The sequence below is a fragment of the Anopheles merus genome, chromosome 2R, assembly GCF_017562075.2.
Source record: "Anopheles merus strain MAF chromosome 2R, AmerM5.1, whole genome shotgun sequence".
Lineage (NCBI taxonomy): Eukaryota > Metazoa > Arthropoda > Insecta > Diptera > Culicidae > Anopheles > Anopheles merus.
Genome location: NC_054082.1, coordinates 36167165 through 36184859, shown reverse-complemented (window position 1 = coordinate 36184859; position 17695 = coordinate 36167165). Strand labels below are relative to the sequence as shown.

Here is a 17695-nt window from a genome sequence, read left to right as displayed (position 1 = left end):
AACACCAACCACACAAGCAAGAATTTATTCGCTCTCGCCTAGTACATCACATGTTCCGGTGCTTTTGCGAGGCAATTCCTCCCCGGCTCACATTCAATCGCATCCGATCTAGGGTTCCAGCGACCCCAAACCTTCTTCCGCTATTTTGTTTAGTCTTTGTGTGTAACCTTTGCCAGATTCCTTTAATGCTGTGTATTAGCGCTTTGAAAGCTGACCCATATTGATATTAATGCTCCCGCATTCGTTTAAAAAGACGTAATTCTATTCACTAACATTATCCCTTCAACGAAAGTTCCAATTTGAACTGTTCGATGTTAGATTCATATCCTTAGGTAACAACAGTTCCTCGTGTTGTATTCAAGCGATGCGTTCAATATCTTCCTTGGAGTAGTGATTCCGTTTTATCCTCGTTTTTGGCACCCCTGAAAACCCACTGTAGGCTTCACCCATTCGTTGTTCGCTTCGTTAGGCCCCCCGTCCGATGTTATAGAGCAGAAAATCCGACAACCGGAGAAGCTTCCCTGTACCTAGTGTAAGCCAAGTTGTTTTCATACACCAACACATCTCCCCCCTTACGGACAGTTGCGCCACACACACGCTACAGAAGCATCATTAGAACGAACATCATTGGGCACCACACAACGCACCCAGACAGACACACTCATCAGTACATGCGAGTTTACGAACTCGTTCACTTTTGTATAAATAAAATATCCTTTAGAGCTGCCGACCTTACTAGCGCATTCTTAGAACGTTGTTTTTTCTCTTCTTTTCTCTCTTTTTTATTTCCACGTACCCGTGTGTATCTCTCTCTTTCTATATACATTTGTAAATTTGTGTATGTGTTCGTCTTTCAATGTGTGTGTGTGTGTGTATTTGTGTAAAATGCACGTGTACCCCGCCAAACGAAAACAAAAACCAACAAATATGTTTTATTCATCACAACAACCACCACCACCACTACCACCACCACCACCACCACCACCACCTACCACATCCACCGTCACGATTTGCTTCACTGCAAATTGAAATAAATAATAAACACCACACAAAAATATGCAATCGCTTTGCAATTGAAAAATCCACGTGCATCAAACGGGCACACTAATCACTCGAACGAAACTTCGTGCACCGCAAAAAAAAAACACTGATCGTGTCGGTCAACGAAACCGAATGGTTGCAACTACAACATTTACAACAACAACAAAAACAACAAAAAACTAAAAAACCAAAACCATAAAAAAACCAAATAGGATCGCGAAGAACGAGCCGCGAAGGCGACTGCACAAATTATCTCACCGCCGCATACTCACGTAACCTCTGCCATATCACCACAGGAATCGATACAGGAAGAACCGGAACCGGAAGTGATCGGCGCCGGGTTGCCGCTGATGCAAAGACTGAAATTGCTCAAAGCGAAAGAGGATCGGCTAGCGAAGGAAAGCCAATCGAAGGTAATGTGGTGGCACAATGCAAGGGAAGTCGTAGAGCAAGCCGCGGGTGGCGTTACAAGATGGTCAGATAATCAACAAATATGTATATGTGTGAGTTGTGGTTTGTTGTGATAGCAACGCTGCTTTGCGCATACGAAAGATAAGGGTCTTTTAAAAGGGATCTAACATTGCTATGAAAGATCTTCTACGTACACGTTCTACTTTAGCTCGAAATTTGTAGTTGAAGGCAAAAACAATAACATCTTTCTCTCTCTCAAACACTTTCCAATGGGGTTCGTCAATTTAAGAATAATTTCTAGTCACAGTATCGTTCCTCTACCATTACACCACGGCAGTCCCAGCAACAATCTTAAAATTAGGTTTTTATTTGCCTCCAATATTGATTTTTCATTTCGAAGTAAGATGACAAAAATGTGATCTTATTTGTAAAAAAGATGATGTGGAAGCTGTTATCTTGTCTAACAGTATTGACCAATCAAGAATTAGCTTTTTAATATGTAAGCAAAGAACTTTTGATGACACGACTTCATCGTGAAATATTCAAGGGTTTTGGTATATTTCCATAGCGGTACGTGAATATCGAGAACGTGAAATTCCCCAAAACATCGGTACACAAAACGATCCACAACAGTTCCTAGAACGAATATTAACTTTGAACGTGGAATTAACATTGTCCACGAAAAACAGCTACCGCTTTGCATTTTCAATAAGAACACAAATACATAACAATGTTCAAAGTATCTTAAATTTTATAATGTTTCAATTGTTCCAAAGATCCCTTTCCTTGAAAGCGAATGTTGTACAGTTCCCAGAACACCCCAAGGCAGTAACGAGAGGTTCGCTTTACAATCTAACGCAATCGTACGCAAGCTTTCCTAGAAGCTGTGTATGGATTGATGATGGTATTCCTGCGATGTCGCGTCAGACAAATTAGTTATTCAGTTCAAATATTGTGCCGGATCAACGCTCGGTTGGCTAAACCTTAACCCCGTGCAATCCGCTACCACATGGTAGATACTTGGGATTTACTAGGATTACTAGCGTGTAGAAGATGCAACGCAAACAACATGCCTCTGCTACGACTTGTTTCTTGTTTCTACGAATGTGTTTTACCAGCAGATAATAAACGGCTTATCTTAATAAACTCATTGTAAGCAAAGCATCTGCTTGGAGCACGACAGAGGGACAATGTGAATAACAAGTGCAGCAGCAGCTGTTAAACACCAGTCACCTTATGAACATGAATCTTTCCTTTTCTCACAACTATTTCAAAATACCTTGCACTAGTATGGATTTTCTAGCCTTTTTCCTTCCAATCTGTCACTGACTGCACAGTCCTTACGGTCCAATAGATACTTTCACCGGAGCCAGAATGGACTTTTCGTCTGTTTGCCTACGCTGGTGACTACAGGCGTGGGGCGGGCTCTCCGTGTAAATCTGTGTTGTTGTCGAATGTAAATCTTATTCCCCTGTCGAGTTTGGCTCGAATCGCATAGATAATATTTAGACTTCCCGCACCTTGCCGCAACTACAACCCAAACACCCGGCACGGACCTTCAATGAAAAGGCACTTGGCACAAGCCGTACCTAAACCCCGAATGCATAGCCACGCGAATGCAAGAATGCAAATTAGTGCAGCAAAACTAGAAAAACACCATGCTCTTGTATCCCGGATACTAACCACCCACCCGCCTAGCAAAGCTCCATCGTGCGCCCACCACTCCCCAATACGACACGCGGACCGGCGGTCATGTCATTGAGAACCCAGAGCGCGTCGCTCGCCTTACCCGCCTCACTGTCCGGCCCCTGTTATCCTGTGGCCACCCATGAGTAATGTAATGTTCGCCATTGTGTTTTCTCTTCCTTTTTTTGTGGTTGTTGCGTGCTTTTTTTCTGCTTCCGACCATCGACCGACCTGCACCAATCTACAGCTGCAAGTGACATCGAACCAAACATCAAGCTCACCATCGATCGTACAAAGCATGAGTCCGACGTCCCCGACGGTGAAGGCACCGCCGAGTCCGATCTTGAACACGACGGGTGTGGCAGGCCATCACGCCAAACCGACGATGCGCGTGTCATTCAAGGAGCGCCTTCGCCAACTGCACCATCAAGACTCCAAGCATCATGGCGAATCAAAGCCCTCCTCCGTACCGGTCACGATACACGAGACCACCGACATGAAGCAGCATCTGCTGCCGATTGTACCGTCGCCCAGCAGTAAAGCCCAGCCGATACAGCAGCAGCAGCAGCAGCATCATCAACAACAATCGCACCATCCCAGCAAGCCGTCCACCGCGCAGACCCTGAAGGATAAGATACGCTCGCTGGGCCACCTGAAAGCGGACGATCAGCTGAAACCGTGGTCCAAGCTGAAGCTGGCAACGGTGGTCAGTCTCGGCGGAAGCTACACCAGTCTCAACAATGCTGCGTCCGAGGAGTCACCCATTCTGAAGCAATCCAAGCGCAGTCGGCTCAAAACTTCCATCCCGGCCGATCTCAACCTGAACTCGCTGGTCTCGATGACGCCACCGCCCATTTCTTCTGCCCCACCGACCACGTGTGCTCCACCGTCGTCCTTTCTGCCGAATAAGATCCTATCCTGTGCGGCGGGCGAGGCAGCCTCGGTCAGCGACAGCGAGGTAGCCAGTGGTAGCCGGACGCAACGGACCACTGGCGACCAAGGGGGTGCCCGTGCCGTACCGGCGCGCGTGCGCATGAAACCGAAACCCATCAAGCTGGAGTCCACCGAGCCCAAGAGCTACCTGTCGATCGACGACCTGTCGCCCGAATATTGCGGCCTGCCCTTCGTCAAGAAGCTGAAGATCCTGAACGAGCGCCAGAAGCTGGCCGAACTGGAGTCGGCAATCAAGACGCGCAGCCTTAGCCTGGACTGTACCGATTCGAACACCAGCACCGCCAGCACGCACGACCTGCTCGACCAGCTGACGCGCAGCCAGAGCGAGGGCTCCGGCATGGCGCACACGGTCCGCTCGAAGAGCGAGTCGCCGAAGCGCTCCGACTCGAACGGGCTGCTGCCGCTCAGCCCCGAGTCGAACGAAACGCTCGAGCGGCGCCAGCTGAAGAGCATACTGAAGAAGCTGTCCGAGGATAAGGCCGCGCTAGAACAGCGCCCGAACCGCGAGAACCTCAAGAAGCTGATGCGAGCGCAAACGGTCGAAGGGTACGTTGCCAGACACAGCAAATTCACCAAAAGCGTCACCTTCCATAGGAACACACTCTCTAGCCCTCCCAGCAGTGCTGCCCAGTGTGACCCTATTGAAGAACGTAGTCTTTTTCCCCTTCTTAGCGCACAAACGGCCACCGGCACCGTGCCGGGCGTGCCACATTCCGTAGCGGCGGCCCCGTTGGTAACGTCGCACGTCGACGAGCGTCTGTCGGCGGTGGCCACCGCGTCCATCGAACAGGAGCACGAACGCTACTACCACGTGCTGCACGAGGAGCACCACCACCACCACGAGGAGCACCATCACCGCGCGGAGCACCGTCAGTTTCACCGCGGGGTGTCACCGACGGGGCTCCCAGCCCGGACGATCGGTGACGACGATACGCGCAACGCCCTGGCGGTCATCAGCAATGGTGACGCGCACCGGGGCTTCCCCTACGATCCGCACGCCGAACAGGAGATGGATCTAGTGCCGGGAGACGGTGCGGATCCGGTGACCAGATCGTCCCTCTCCGCCCTGGCCAGCCAGCGCAAGTTGATCAAAGGTAAGTGGTTGTATCGTGGCGCCAGCTACACACACCTGCCAACTGCAACACTTTCGCAGCGTCGTTCGCAGAATGTAACCGAAGAAGGGAGTTTTCGGCACACCTTCTCAAACTGCCAACCGCTTTCTCTCCTCCTGTATTCGGCTATTGTTTCCATGGATGTTTCAATTCTAGTGCTGTTCACTTTTAGATGTGCTTACCTTGTTTTGTCCATCTAAAGCTTCGTACTCTTTGTAATAAGCACTGAGCAAGTCTAAGCCATTGTTGAAATACAATTTTTGTTTCTAATTTCTTGTTTAATTTTCAATCATTCAATGATATTTCGAACAAAATTCTTCCTTATTTTTTATTCAATTGAACATTAATGCTCCGAATATGATATCTAACAGCTGAGATTAGAAACAGTACATGCATAATTGTGTACTTTACAAAAGTAAAATGTTTTTTTTATCTTTTTTCTACATTGAACACATGTTTCCTATATTTAGCTCACTTATTTTAAATTTTTAAAAAGTTTTAAATTATCGTGGCCATATAGTTTAAGCCACTCTTAAATTGTCATCACATGTTGCAATCTAAGAATGCTAAGGATACGTGACTCGCTCTACTGAACGGGAGTCTTTAATTTGACCATTAGAATCACCACATATCTGTGGCAGCTTGTAGAACGAACAAGTTATTCTTGTAAGAATTTGTTACACGGCAGGAAATAGTTCAGGATTTTAAATTGAGGAAAAAGCCTTGTGGGGTAAGATGGACTCCGCTTGATGCTATACGCAGAATCTTGACTCCAAGAAAAGAAACAACGCCGCTTCAATGTTTAGATCAGGGGTCACCAAACTTTTCAATTTGTTTCGCATCACTTCGGAAATAACGTTTTGGAGGGCCATTCTGACCTTACCTTTAACGAATAGAAGATAATTTCCAGTTTCGTTTTGATAAGAAAATATTTTCTGAATCAATCAAAGCTCTTTAGCTATCTGTTATTGAAGCTTGATTCTAACGAAGTAATTCTAACGAAATAGAACAGTATCTTTGGGTGATTTTTTATTTATTCATTAGAAAAATAATAACAACACAAGCTGCATGATTTAGAATATACATCGCATAAGTAGCTACTAGTAATGGGAGGTCTGGATTGGATTCGTGAATCCACTCCGACTCCGACATTATTAATCCAGATCCGACTTCGAAATAAATGTGGCTTCGAATCCGACTGTCCCGACCGAATACAGATTCAATTGGCTCCAATTGAATACGGATTACTTCGATCGAATCTAAATGGTTCCTATTGAATCCATTTCACTGCCGTACTTAATTCGTAGACTTTATAAAATACTTACACTTCAAAAGTAAGCATGCAAGCAACCCTAGCTCCTGGCTAAAATTGCTGTATTCATAGCCACACATATGAGCAAACATTCAATCGTCTATATGCGTACCGGAAATAAACCGTAGAATGGGGTTTCCATGGTTTTCTGGTTGTTTTCAGATTTTTGTTTTGATAAATCTCGTGATTTATGGTTTGCTTCCCGTACACGTTTGGATTCTTTCAACGATTCACCAACAGTTTTCCGCATATTTTTTACCATTTTCCACAATTCTTCTTCTTCTTCTTCTTTGGCACAACAGCCGTTCTCGGTCAAGGCCTGCCTGTAACCCCACTGGTGAAGTGAGCTTGGCTTTCTTTGACTTATTGTTACCATAGCAGGATAGTCAGTCCTACGTATGGGGGCACGGTCTATTCGGGGCTTGAACCCATGACGGGTATGTTTTTAAAGTCGTACGACTTGACGTTGACGACTGTACCACCAGACCGGCACAAAATTGGCATTGGTGGCATTGGTATTTGGCATCATCTATTTTTTTTTTTCAAACAAATAATTCAAAAAATGTAGAGCAACATTCAATACTTTGTTGAATAGTTTAAATAAATTAATTGCATTTAAATTATTTCAGGAAGTTAGCTCTAAATCTAGATTGTCTGATAGGCAAATTGGAAAGTTCACATGAAACTTAAAGCTTGTAGCTACTTGGAAATAGAGAATATAGTGTCACTGTATATTGTAGATAAAGGAATGTAAATTAGGAAGTGTAGTTATGAGTTAATTGTTTAGAATAATTGGCTAAGGATGGTGAAATTTACCCAATATATTAAAACAAGGCTGAACATCATTCCATCCTAAACTACCTCTCAATCCCTCCACCCCCCCCTCCACACTAATTCCGGATTCGGATTCGGATCAATCCAAATGACTGTAGACTCATTTTGCCCATCACTAGTAGCTACCTTTTTGGGAATGTAACGTATGTAACGTACGCTTCAAACGTTACTTCATTCATTTGCGTCGTGCGCCTAAATATAGACAATATGTTACCTCTGTATCATTTGTATCATGCATACATTTCATTCGTTTGTGACTTTCCTAAACCTCACATTATTTTTATTACAATTAATACACATTTTATCTTAAGTTTTTGGCACTATCTAAAATTATTCAGCGATTGAAAATTCTCCCCCTTATTTTACGATAAAGTAAAAATCCTACAAAATGTTGATAGTTTCTTTGCACCATTGCCAATCAGTAAAATTGCTTTCAATCAACGGTACCGTTTAATATTCATCTCATGCCATCTATCGCTGAACCGTATGTGCTCGATGCATCGTTAATTCACTGCTATGGGAAAATCTGTTCACTTCTATTTCCACGTGGTCCGACTATCTATATGAACAATGGAAGTACGTGTAATAGACTTTCTTTAACTAAACTTTTCCTTTCATCATCATCAACACTTGCAAAGTGGGCCAATCTCTCGTTGCCCTCAGGGTAGCTGGTTCTTGTGATTGAAATTTCCGAGTCGTTCACACAATACCGATGATTTGTGATTGAAGCTTCGTAGGCAAATTAGATGCCGGATGAAGTACCGTCTGAATGGACGATGCATACTGCTCACAATGTTTGCCGATGCTCTTTCTACATGCTCTAAGGCTACATGAATGCAACATTTCACCATTTGCATGAGGTTCCTGGCTTCCAGCTCATCTGAAGAACTCTTCACTCAAGCGGCAGAACTACTTATCGTCCTACATCTTTGCTTGCATGGATAAATCGTCCTGCTTCCTTTGCTTTGGCAGCATGCACAGGGCTTGGCAGAACGCTTCTAGTATCGATGTCCTTTTTCGCAGGAAATTACTTCATTCTTGTGCCACCTGGTCCCTCCCTCACGCTCTCGCACACAAAATTCTATCAAACACAAATTTCCTTCCCACATAAAACTATCCTTCTATCGACCCTTAGCATTAGCAGGCCTGTCCTGCCCTACCTTGCCCTACAGCTCCTTGCTAGATTCGTTGTTGATTGGCTGAACTCTTTGTCTGGCGAGGGAGGGAATCGAACGAAACGCATGCACACCACGTAGCACCAGGGCAGCATACTGAAGTGGCCTCCACCTCCACGGGCTGTCGGGGCACTTCTGTAAGTAAGTGAACCAGAAACGGCCCAAGTGCCACCAGATGCGGTGCCGTACAGCAGTACCGCCTGGCTAACTTCGTTAGCACCGGAGTGAACGGGGATGTCCGGCTCCGGCGATGCGCTTTCGATTATTCCGATTTCCGGTCCGCCCTGCCCGAAGACAACGACAAGGAGACAATCGACAACAGGCTCGCTTGGGATCACTTCATCGCCTAAAACTTGATAAAGAACGCAATACTACACATACACACGCACACGCATACACACACGCTCTCTTCTACACCAACGCACCCTTCTTCCCTCCGTAGTGTATTTCCTCCTGCGCTGCTACTACTAGAAACATCGCACCGCACGGTTACTGTGTTGGCGTGGCAAACCACTTAACCCAAGCTACTGGCGGACGTGATGCGCTGATGTAGTCGATCGGAAGAGCCAACTCTAATTAAGTGTTTCTATTCTTTTGCCTCCCCTCCTATCTCTGGTTTTCGTCTTCCGTTTTCTAACGACATGCCATTTTGGCAAACGCATACTAACTACGTTTATTACTACGACGTGTTTCGCGGCACCCGACCGACGCTCCATTTTTTCTAACGCAATTACGTGCTCCCGCTGTAACCGGTGATCCTGGTGGCTACTTTATCCTCCCCCATCCTCTCCCAATCGGTCGCTTGTGCACTGTGTTTTACTCATTGCACCCGTTATTTGCTGGATCCATTTCCGGGGTTACACGGTGACCACGTCCGAATGAATCGTCCCCGACCTGGAACGCACCGAACGATTCCAATCTGGCTGTTTCCCGGTCCGCGGGTCGCACAGGTTCGCTGGAGGAGCAGGAGTTTTTCGGCGAAGTGCTGCTGGGCATCAAACAGGTCATCCAGTCGCACATGAAGGACATACAGGTGAAGTTTCAGGACGAGTTCTTCAATCTAGAGCAGGAGGTGAAGAAGCGGGACGACATCATATCAAAGCTGCAGAATCGCATCCTGGAGCTGGAGGCGGAGCACCACGGTCTGGTGGGACTGCAGGTACAGTTGCCCCCGGAGCAGGGCGACACGCCTTACCGCAAGTCCGGTTCGTCCGGATCGGGCAGCACGGGATCGTCCAACGAGCTGCCGTTTATGGTAGGTGCTTGTAGCTTGCTTCATGCCGTATCAGACCAACCGACCTTACTCTATCACTCTCTTTCCACAGCGCGGTGACTCACTGGATACCATCTTCGCCTCCTCCCCGCACTCCGACTCGGACGCCCCGCGGCAACCGAAAACACGCAGCAGAAAGCCGCGCACATCGCCACGCCACCGCCAGCTACGCAACCGTCCCAACTGGGACGAGTCGACCGATCAGGAGAGCTTCGATCGGAAAGACTCACCACCGATCGGTCCACGCCCGCAGCCCGGTGGCAACGGTGCACCGGCCGGTGGATCTTCCACTGGACCTCCACCCCCCGTACCGCCGAGACGAATGTCGGCAACGGCTACCTCCACCACCGCCGTTACCATGTCCGCTACGACGGACCGTATCCGCAGCCCGTACCGCGATCTGGTCATTTCGGAGCTCACCGGGAACATCGTTTCCGACAGCGTGATTGTAAACATTGAGGCCACGTCCAGCTCGCCGTCGGAATCGCAGTCCGAAAATGAGCAGCCTTACGGGGAGGAAGAAGAGGAAGAAGACGAGCAGGGCGAGGCGAGGCAGCTAATGCGGCATCGGCGCTCCCGGAGCCGCGAAACCGACGATGACGACAACGATGGTGCGGATGAGGAGTGCGACGATGAGGCAGCGTTTGGCGAAGAGCTCGAGGGAGAGCTTGAGCAGGAAGAGGAGGAAGAGGAGGAAGAGGCAGGCAATGAGGAGGAAGAGCAAGAAGAGGAAGAGCAGGCAGAGGAGGAAGAGGAGGAGGAGGAGGAAGAAGAGCTCAATCACAACGACTGGGAGGTGCGAATGCTCGCGGCGGAGCTGAAGAAGCGCGAAAGCATCAGCACCGACTTCCCGACCGAGCTGGAGGGTGGCGACGGGTTGGTGCGCCGTCGCAGCCACCGCAAGCGCAGCGACACGGACACGGACGGTAGCGAGGGGACGGAGCGGGACGCGTTCGGGCGGCCGCGAGCCTCCAGCCTCGATCAGCACAATCTGCAGCGGCGGGCCGCCTTTGGGCGGGCGGGCCGGGCCCCGACCATTGCGGGCCCACCGTCGGCCGGCCCCAGTGCGCCCCGGTCGCGGGGCGGCATCTTTAAGGCCTTGAGCTTCGACCGGGACAAAGATCGTCTCTGAGAATTAACGCTTCACTGTGAGGTGTGCATGTTTACCAGCATCACCAAGGTCGTCGTGATCGAGTGGAATCGTGCTGACCGGGAATCGACGGTTCGTCCAGCACCGATCGCCGGAGCGGTCCGAACAAGCCGCTCCGTATCTAGCAGCTGTGAGGCGTGATGCGCTGCACACTCGCAACACTCCAACCAGCCAATACAACGCCCTGTGCCCTTTTCGCCCGATACAATCCAGCGCAGTACAGTTCCGTTACGACCCAGTAGTGAGATTAGGTGTGTAACTCAATTGGCAATTCGTTTAGCAATCCTTGAGCTGCTAGCAGTCTCTCGTACCCATTCCCGTCCAAGCAAAAAAAAAACGCAATGCTTAGCAATTGTTGTTACCTATGTATGCGTTGTTAGGTTTACTGCACCACTTTCTTCCTGCACATCGAACAAATCGGCATCAAATAAGCGGCAGAAGTCATACTGGCTTTAAGGAAGTAGACACGCTTGCTACCCTGCAATCGTTGGGGCATCCTAGTCTCCCTGATCTCGATGCGTGGAACCGAAATATGTCTAGCACAAAGCAAACAAACCGATTCGCCAACGAAGTACAGTAGACGATTCAAAGCTGCTCCTCCCTTTGTTTTGTAATCGTGATCGATCATACGTTCCAAATTCCGGTATGCCTTGTTTGGTCACTGTTCAAGTGTTTGCTGTAGCGTTAGGAATTACTCTTCATCGATAGTGTAACTAGCGACAAACTAATATAATCTAATCTATGAGCTATGATCTATGGGCAGGGAACCTACAAGCAGAATGAGTGAGTGGAATGTGTCTCTAAACAGATCCATGGTGGCTTAAAAAAGCTTAACTTTCTCCAATCCCGGCAACCAGCAGATACAATACTTCAAACTGCTGCTGATCTCCTCTGAAAGGAGAATTGCAACATTGCGAGGGCTTCGTTGAAAAGCAAAGGACTACAAATCTAGTTTGTACGATAATAAACGTAGGCCTGTGTGCGGTACGGTGCACACCGATGGACCCGATGGACCTAAACCGTAGGAAGTTAACGTAATAATCAAGCATAGAAGGGCAGTAGCAAATGCTTTACTTATACGAAAACCAAAACAAATCGACCAACAGCACCCGTTCACATTAGTCTAGGAATGTAAACAAGGGAAAGGGTTGAAGCTGAATTCGAATTTTGCCGTACGAGTTCCTGATCGTTCCATTTCGATTTTTGTACACCTTAACCTAGAGCGCCAAACCGTGGCTAATTTATAAGACCAGAACAGAGTAACTATAAAATCGTTAAAACTAAAGAGTTTTTTTTGTAGTATATTCTGTTATTAGGTGAAAATGCTCGATACCGCTGTTTTGTAATTATGCTGTGAACGTAACCGTTTTCTAATGATAAGTTTAAAGCATTATATTTCCTTTCCCACATGTTCACGCGAACACGAAAAAACAACACGATTTTATTCCACCACAAAGTACCAGCAACTAGATCGAGTGAACGAATGAAGGGAAACATGATGAGGAGAACCAGGTTAGAAACAGTAGTGTAGCAGAGGATTATAATGTTAAACAAAAACAAATGAATGATAGCACTTTAACTTTGCCAATTATAGTAAACCACACGAGTAGGATGGGCAGGGGTAAACACATGGGATGCTAGAAAGGGATATAATCGCATACTACCAAACGGCAAATGGCAGGCATAGCAGCAGTTGATCCTGATCGCATCAAGACCAAAACCCGAATGGATTGGGTGGCCCACGGTGGCCCAGCCCAAAACCGAACAAATGTAAACATATTTAGTAAGGATGCGAACAAGCGAACGAAAGTGGGTTAGATATATGTAAACCGAAGAAAGATACAGTAATGGAGCGTGTTAAGTAGAAATAGAAACAACCAAAACATCAATAGCTTTAGTTTAACTAGTTTAGCAATAGATGGAAACATTGGTCAATGGTTAGTTACACCGGGGTTTAAATTTACTTTCCACGAATCTACATTGTGTTGAGATTGTTTTTACGTTCTTTGTTTTGTTTGTTTTTTTAAAGAAAATTTAACGTTTTTTATTGAAATGTTCATTCGAATAGTTCTTCAATCTTACTGAAATATTTAATTTGTTATTATTTTGTTTTCATTAAACCAAATCATTTTTACTAAGTTATGCAAACACCAGTTGCCATCTTTTGCTAAATATGTTATTCCTCTTAAGAAGTAAGATAACGGATTTGTATTACGTAGTACTTTTAAATAAAATTAAATCACTTCCTCTGGCCGATCAGCTGGCTAAAGTAAAAACAGGAATAAGGGCCGAAAGCATGTGTGTGAGCATGTGTGAGTGAATGCATGTAAAAGGCAGTCTTCTTTTACTAGCTCGAGGTACTACAAGGCGAACAGAAACAAAACGAAAGGGATAGAGAATAGCGAGAAAAGCAAAATGGATGAAAACTGATTAAGAGACCACTCTTTTACCCTAGCTTGGCACATAGAACGTGACAAATGAAAATAATAATACTGTTTATAAATCAAAGTGATTTAGCGATAACAAAACTATGTAAAAAAAAAAGAAGATCCCATCCCAAAACAAAACAGACAAACAAACCAACAAACCAACCAACCAACCGAAAAACCACAAATAAATTTCCGGAAACAAAAGTCAAACATGTTGAAATTGTTGAAAGCATTTGTATTGTGATTTTTTGTGGCTTTAAAACAGAAAGAAATGTATTGTGCGCGATTCCAGCAATCATTCCACAATAAATTCCATTTAACGAGTATGCATTACATCAGGTGGAATATGACACGCGATAGACACTGTTTTTTTATTATTTGAAATAGTTACAAACGCTTCGCATCAGCAAACAGTTGATAGTCTCATACCACACGCTTTCAATGGTTAAAATATGCCTCGCCGTAAAGCTCATCGGTTGGTGGGTAAGTCTGGTAAATCCCATTAGTTATTGATCGATACGTTCTAAGCTCCGAAAATTAAGCCCTTTTGTATTGACCGCGAGAAAATAATCAATGCTCCCCCTCTGGGACACACACACACACACAAAGCGCACACAAATTAATCCTTTTTCGCTTTCGTATGACAAATGGTAATTGCAATCCGTTTTTGCTGTTTTAATTACAAAACCACCCAACTCTATTACCCAATCGATTGGCTGCATGTGCATTTAGCGTGCCCTTTGCACGTTTTTCATTTATAGCGACGGCGTTTGGTCCTACCGCCCTAACATGACCTTTCTCTGTGCGGGTTTAAAGGGCCGATTCGGTCAACCGATATGCATCATCAACCAAACTCATAAGCCGCGGGTAACCGATTGCCACCGGCCCGAATCAAATCAATTATTCGAGCTCGAAAGCTGTGAATCTTTGCGTTCGTGGTACATTATTGCAGTCGATGACTTCCGGCTAGCCTAGGAGACAACGACGCTATTTTCAATCTTTGGTGATAGAACCAGCCTAGCTCTCCGGTAGGTAGCACGGTACGTCCTGGATCCACACACACACACACACACACACGCACAAGACAGAGTACTGATCGTAATCAGCATAAACATTATCATCACCATAAATAGAGGCTCTCTGCATTTCCCCCCACCACCAATGATCGTTTACGGCCACATCGACGGGCGAAAGGTGGGCCGTAGTGCAAGCAAACTCCAGGCGCGGCCACCCGAACAGGCACTGCGTCCTTGGCAAGGTTGGCGGAGGCAAGTCTGCCTACCTGCCGCTGCATGGACAGCAAGCTAGTTTCCTCGTCTCCAGGGCCATTTTTTACAAGAACGTTCGATTGCGTTCGCCCAGCTCAGAACGGTTATGAATTATTCAACGCACTGTGCGTACATACACTTTAATTATGAGCTGATGGTGGTACTGCTGCTGCTGCTGCCCTCCAGAGGGCTGACCTCCGAGCGGTAGGAATGGGGCCTTTTTTTGTCTATAAACTGTCTAGGAAAAGGGCCAATGAAAGATAGAAGGAATGGTAAATCCTTTTACAGCTCCTTGCTGCTCTCTGTCGCAGACTGACGGAGACGGAGAGAAAAGGACAGATAAAAAACTGGAAGGATAGTCGGGGAGAGAGCGACCACTACAATTCAACCGGGAAAGGTAATAAATTCACTGAACTTTTAATTAATCGAACATGTTGCTCGATCTAGTCCCGGCTCTCCACCACAAGCGCGAGGCCCAGCCCCATCCAGCTACTGGTGTACCGCCCCGTTCATCACTGATTTGATTAATAATACATGCCGGCGAAGATGGCCGGCTGGTGAGACGACCGATGGCTGATGAAGGATTTTCCCGTCCCACGGGGCAGGCCAAAGATGTTGGCATGCAGGGGGGGGGGGGGGGAGAAGAAAAAAAATTGTCACCAAATGACACCACTCTCCAGGGCTGCCCGGTTGCGCGTTTCGACCCTGAAAACGCAGCACGGGACAAGGGAAGTAAGCCCCAGTGTGGACCAGTTTTTCATCCAGCGCCTGGGACAGCATTGACGCTGACGGACGGCTGGCTACCGGTGTTCAGCTTTCTACCGATCGGCGCCCTATTAGCCCCGGTGGACAGGGCGCGCACCGCGCCTAAATGCGTCGATGGTGGACCTTGAGCCGCCCGACGTGCTGCTCGAGCATTGCCGAGAGTGAAGAATCGCGAGCCCAACGTGCGACACCGTTGGTTCTGTCCCCGGTGGCAGGGTCTGTTAATCGCCAGGGCAGCGATAATTAAATTGCCCGTTTATCAACACACGCACCTCGTATGCACTTGCACTGCGTAATGGTGCACTGTTACGCATCGTGCAAAAGTCTATGAACACCTGTATGACATTCATTTATGTAAAGTTGCTTTTAAATTGTTGACACCCTCCCGTGCTCCTACGGGTCCGTTCTGGCCTCTCTCTCCGAGTGGGAAGCGATGATGAATGGTTTCTTGAGTGGCAACGGGCCCATGCGGCGCAGAAGTTTCATTATTAATGCAAAATATGACCACTGCAAGGATGCACCGTACAATGTTGTGCGATGGAATATTGAATACAGCTCGTCACACTTCTTGCACATCACATAGCAACTCCAGTTGCTCCATTTAAATCATGGCTCCAAGCCTACGCTTCCGTAATCCAGCAAAATCAAACTGAATACGAAAGCAGAGTAAATAAATTCTAACCTCACACTTTCATAAAAAACGGCACTAAAGCCAATACCCAAGCCCCACCCCACTACAAGCTGGAGTGATTTATTCGATCGTTTCAGGGCACTTAACTAAGGTCCAACCATGCCTGGCTGCGCTGTTCCCATCTTCGGAGCAATAAAAACAACGCTACTCCCTTCATCAAGGGCTAACGATTGGACACATTCGGTTGCTCGTTCGTCAAACCGTTGATGAGCTATTGGTCCATCCTTCCGATCTGCAGCGGGCACTGGCTTGGCGCGTAAGCGAATGATCTACAACAACCGCACAGCGGCCGGTGCAATTTCCAGCGGCCAGCAAAAACCAGTTTCCGATCGCCGCAGCAGACGAACCAAGCCGGACCCGGTGTGGTGCGAGCAAACATAAATGCACTGATTGCAATGCAATGTCGCTGTGCAGAAGCGGCAGCAGCAGCAGCAGCTAGCAGCTACAACGCACTGCTTTTGCCCTGCAAAAGTATCCCGATTTCGATACACCTTAATGCTTACCGGCGCACTATCATTATACTTCATTATTAAATTCATCACAGCGCGCCATATGAATACGAAACATGTTCTGGGGCCCCTGACGATGTGCGAACGGGTTTTTGAGCATCTTTTTTGTATTTTTTTTTTTGCTTTTGTTTTATGGCTTTCGCCTTTCGGCCAAAAGGAATGTTTCTCATTAGTTTACTTCGTATCATTTTGAAGCATGCTCGGGCTTTAGATATTTTTAGGTTGTTTTTTTAAAAAAACTTGATTTATCTTTTGTTTCATTCATCAAGGACGACCGTAGAGCGCATTACTAACGAAACGCATAGCTTAGTGCCAAGCGCAGCGCAACAAAACTCATCTTATAAGCATCGTATAAACAAATTTGTTTTCTAAACTGGACAAAACCGCAATAAAACAAGAGAATGTTATAATACTAGTCAATTTGCACGAATTAACAACATGATGTCATAGGTTCATGTCCCGTCTGGAGCATTCCCCCAACAATCCCACGACAAACCCAAACGGACTGCTGTGCAAAATAATAATAATATCATAAAACAACTTTTATTTTTAATAAAAGACAGGCTGTGTTGTTTTAGTGTAACTAATGGTCTATAACAGCGATCGGCAAAGCCCGGCTCGCAAGTCACATGCGGCTCTTTACCGTTCACACATTTCATAGAACTTTCATACATTTTCTCTTTTGGTTTATCAGGTTGGCTCTTCGCGTGAATTGCATTTCGCGTGCGTTGAATATCAACTCACTCAACCCAATCATCCGCGTCAGTTGAGTACTTAAATAGACACCTACATACATACACAAGAGTTTTATAAAAAAAAACACACATAAGAAGGCTGTAACTACTGTAAAATATATCAAAGATAAGCAATGCCTTATTTCAGTCGATAGTAGCCGTAGATTCAGATGTAAGATGTATATGTAGTAGCACCAATCTCGCAATCATTGACTATTTCCGAGTACTATGTTTACCTAATCGATAAATATGAGTTGCATCATATAATTTCATTCATCTTGTAAAAACATCGTCAAAGCTATACAACACAGTCGTCTTTCTTTAATATCAAAGTAAATAAATTGCCTGATA

At 46.3% G+C, this 17695-nt stretch overlaps 1 protein-coding gene across 9 annotated transcripts in view; it reads left to right on the top strand.

Annotated features, from left to right (window-relative positions):
- The window catches only part of LOC121603699, a 94160-nt gene extending 82392 nt beyond the window's left edge, over positions 1-11768 (top strand). For 8 of the 9 annotated variants that reach the window (XM_041932809.1, XM_041932807.1, XM_041932806.1 and 5 more), the window contains 4 exons: positions 1254-1454; positions 3386-5186; positions 9476-9780; positions 9851-11768. In XM_041932809.1, coding sequence (XP_041788743.1) covers positions 1254-1454; positions 3386-5186; positions 9476-9780; positions 9851-10930 — 3387 coding nt within the window. In that variant the 3' untranslated portion in view covers positions 10931-11768. The remainder of the gene's footprint in view (positions 1-1253; positions 1455-3385; positions 5187-9475; positions 9781-9850) is intronic. The other variant, XM_041932810.1, reaches the window with a different exon arrangement.
- Positions 11769-17695: the final 5927 nt, after the last annotated feature.